Source organism: Cibotium barometz, chromosome 62 (assembly GCF_041138505.1).
Source record: "Cibotium barometz isolate CiBa-2024 chromosome 62, ASM4113850v1, whole genome shotgun sequence".
Taxonomy (NCBI): Eukaryota; Viridiplantae; Streptophyta; class Polypodiopsida; order Cyatheales; family Cibotiaceae; genus Cibotium; species Cibotium barometz.
Window position 1 is genome coordinate 17,361,519 of NC_141107.1, and position 2,620 is coordinate 17,364,138.

The following is a 2,620-nucleotide window of genomic DNA, read 5'->3' on the forward strand; positions in this document are numbered from 1 at the left end:
GTTCACATTAGACTGCAGTTTGTTTCATAATAGACCTGCGATGGATGCAAGGTCAGTTTCCACTGAGCATTTGGGACACTAAACCCAGTTTATTGACACCCTTGTGTTAAATTGGTCTCAGAAAGCACTTCACACTAGGAAGGATAGTAAAGTAGCAAGGATAGAGGAGTTACATCAACATTCAATGCTAAAGCCTCTCTATATCAACAGGTAGAAATCATTGGTTCACTAACACACAAGGCAACTTTAAAGTATGATACAATCTCCCTCGTTAGTTATCATTGGCGCACTATCACAGAAAGCAACTTAAGAGTAGGATACAGCGTATTACACAGATTGTGAAACTCATTATTAGAGATTTCCATTTCTGGAGCCTCCATTTCCCTACTTGAGATATATTAATTCCCAAGGCAGTGCCACTAATGTCCTCTAGCTCTCATGAAGTTAAACTGCAAGTATAGAACAGGTAAACCCTTCAAAATTCAACAAGATCTTCGAAGCCTCTGTATCATCAGCGTATCATCAAGTGTTTTTGTGGACATAGATGAACAAATAGCTACATGAGTTTGTAATGTGGTACGTAACATCCCTTTCCAACAAAACTTATATAACGGCCAACATCACACAATATTACTACTTAGATCCTAAAACTGACAATGTTATACTGACTCTATCCACAAAAAAGAAACTTCATCAAGTGAGAATCACATTTGACCCACTGTGCTATGGCCATGGTTCGTGATGATGCAGGCGGAGGGGTGTGCTTGGTGATAAGCTAATGTATCGTTCTCCATTCTATCTATGGGTAACATTGGCAAAATGAGCTTCAGTGTTTTCTTCTTGAGTGTGCATGCATGTGTGAGTGCCTTCGCAAATAGGCTGATCTCTCAAAGGCAAAGTAATGTGAAGATCCCATCAAGACCATTAAGTGCTTCTATGTCAAGCTCTGCATGCCTGGATTCCAAGTTCCTCCAAAATCAAAGCCTCAAACCTCCTCTGCAATTCATCACTATCAACATCAGTGTCATCGGGGATCTGCAAAAATGTAAGCAGGGCGTGAAAAACTGAACCATATCACACAACCAACAATGCCTAATAAGAAGATCCCAAAAAAGTACCAGCAAAACACTGAAAGCATGGATAGATCCATCAGTCATGGGCTGTACAAACATGAATGGATCTATCATGATATGCTCATGCTTTGATGAGAAACATGCACAATACAAAGTAAACCCTTCTTTAGAACACATGTAAAGGTAGATTCGCAGTAGAATGAAGGTAACATCAGGGGAAGATAAAAAATACAGTGAATGCAAGCTGACACATGCAAAAAATGCAAGCTCCCTAGTCCACCACTGTCCTTGATTACACTTATTCAACAGGGAATCAACTCTCCATAACACTTACAAGTGCAATTAACCAGGCTGCATCTTCCGTTCCCATGCACAGGCAAATGTGAACAGTAATGCCTAGGCATTGCCTAGAAAGAGAGAGTTGTTAAAAAAGGAGCAGATATAAAATATGGCCAAAAAAACTTGAATAGATGGCATGTGTACATGAGGAATACATGCGCGTAAATATGTTAACATGTAAAACAAACAGACACATTGTATGTATGCATGTGTTAAGAAGGACCTAGCTTTGTCTATATGATGCGCATATTTATGTATGTACGAATGAATGTATACATGCATAGACCTAGCTTTGTGAATATGATGCGCATATTTATGTATGTAAATCAGCAAAACCAAAACGCATGCATGCATGCATGTATGTATACTGATAGAGAGAACCGTGTGTAGCACATTTGGGACATTGAAATGCTAACCTGTGCGTGTATGCAATGGAAATCTGCATCCGAGCTGGTGGAGAGGGTAGCGTTGAGAACCTGGAAATCGCTCTCCTGCAGGAGGAGCATTATGGCAGGCCATAACCCTCTGCGCTTGGGAATGCTGATGGTGATGAAGGCATCGGAGTTGCAGAACCTCACAGAGATGGTGGCAGACAGGGTACTGAGCTCATTCTCAGCGTTGAAAGGGTTAAGCTTGCGACTGTTACCCATGGTAGTGGAGCTCGGAAGGGCCCCTGGCTATGGAATAGGGTTCACTGGCATACGAGGTCTGAGGCGAGGGTTTCGGGAGGTGAGCCAGGGACAGTGATGGAGGAGCTATGGCGCAGGGGGGGTAGGGATGGAGGCAGGTTAAGGTCCGAGGGTAATTAGCTAGCACAGGAGAGGGATATGGCGATGAGAGGTCGCTTTAAGCATTGTCTTCTGCGGGTAATGCATTCAATTTGGAAAGAGGCACGAGGGAAACACTTCCGCGCGCTGCAGCATGCGCATATCGCCTTGAAGCCCCACGAGGCCCGACATTCCTTTATTATTCCTTTATTCTGTCCATAAAACTTATTATTAACAAGATTAAGGCTTCCATTTTTCCTAATTTTTATTTTTAATTCACACATGCCCACTTTGCCCTCTCTACAAGCAAAAGCACACATCAAACTTTCCTTGGAGTAGTAGACATCAAAAGGCTCCCACGTCCCAACCTTCCTCTGAGGAGCAGACGTGTCCCGATTCTCATAAGCAACACCAATTTTATCATGCATCAGCACCAACGAT

General features: G+C 42.6%; 1 protein-coding gene across 3 annotated transcripts; it reads right to left on the reverse strand.

The window, feature by feature from the left end:
• Window positions 1-458: 458 nt before the first annotated feature.
• On the reverse strand, window positions 459-2,340 carry LOC147604197 (uncharacterized). 3 transcript variants are annotated; one of them, XM_086795569.1, is made up of 3 exons: window positions 1,829-2,340; window positions 1,408-1,480; window positions 459-1,035 (listed from the first exon to the last, which is right to left on the reverse strand). In XM_086795569.1, the coding sequence occupies exons 1-3, from the start codon at window positions 2,060-2,062 to the stop codon at window positions 1,025-1,027; spliced, it is 318 nt and encodes a 105-aa protein (XP_086651695.1). In that variant the 5' UTR covers window positions 2,063-2,340; the 3' UTR covers window positions 459-1,024. The 3 variants fall into 3 exon arrangements, with proteins under 3 accessions (XP_086651695.1, XP_086651696.1, XP_086651694.1); XM_086795570.1 differs by lacking the exon at window positions 1,408-1,480 and having other exon boundaries at window positions 459-996; window positions 1,829-2,331; XM_086795568.1 differs by lacking the exon at window positions 1,408-1,480 and having other exon boundaries at window positions 1,829-2,313.
• Between the last annotated feature and the right edge of the window lie 280 nt (window positions 2,341-2,620).

Coding starts and splice junctions, on each gene's coding strand:
- LOC147604197 (XM_086795568.1), bottom strand. CDS start 2,062: ATGGGTAACAGTCGCAAGCTTAACCCTTTCAACGCTGAGAATGAGCTC. Junction 1,036..1,828: donor TCCATTGCATACACGCACAG/GTTAGCATTTCA, acceptor ACATTTTTGCAG/ATCCCCGATGACACTGATGT.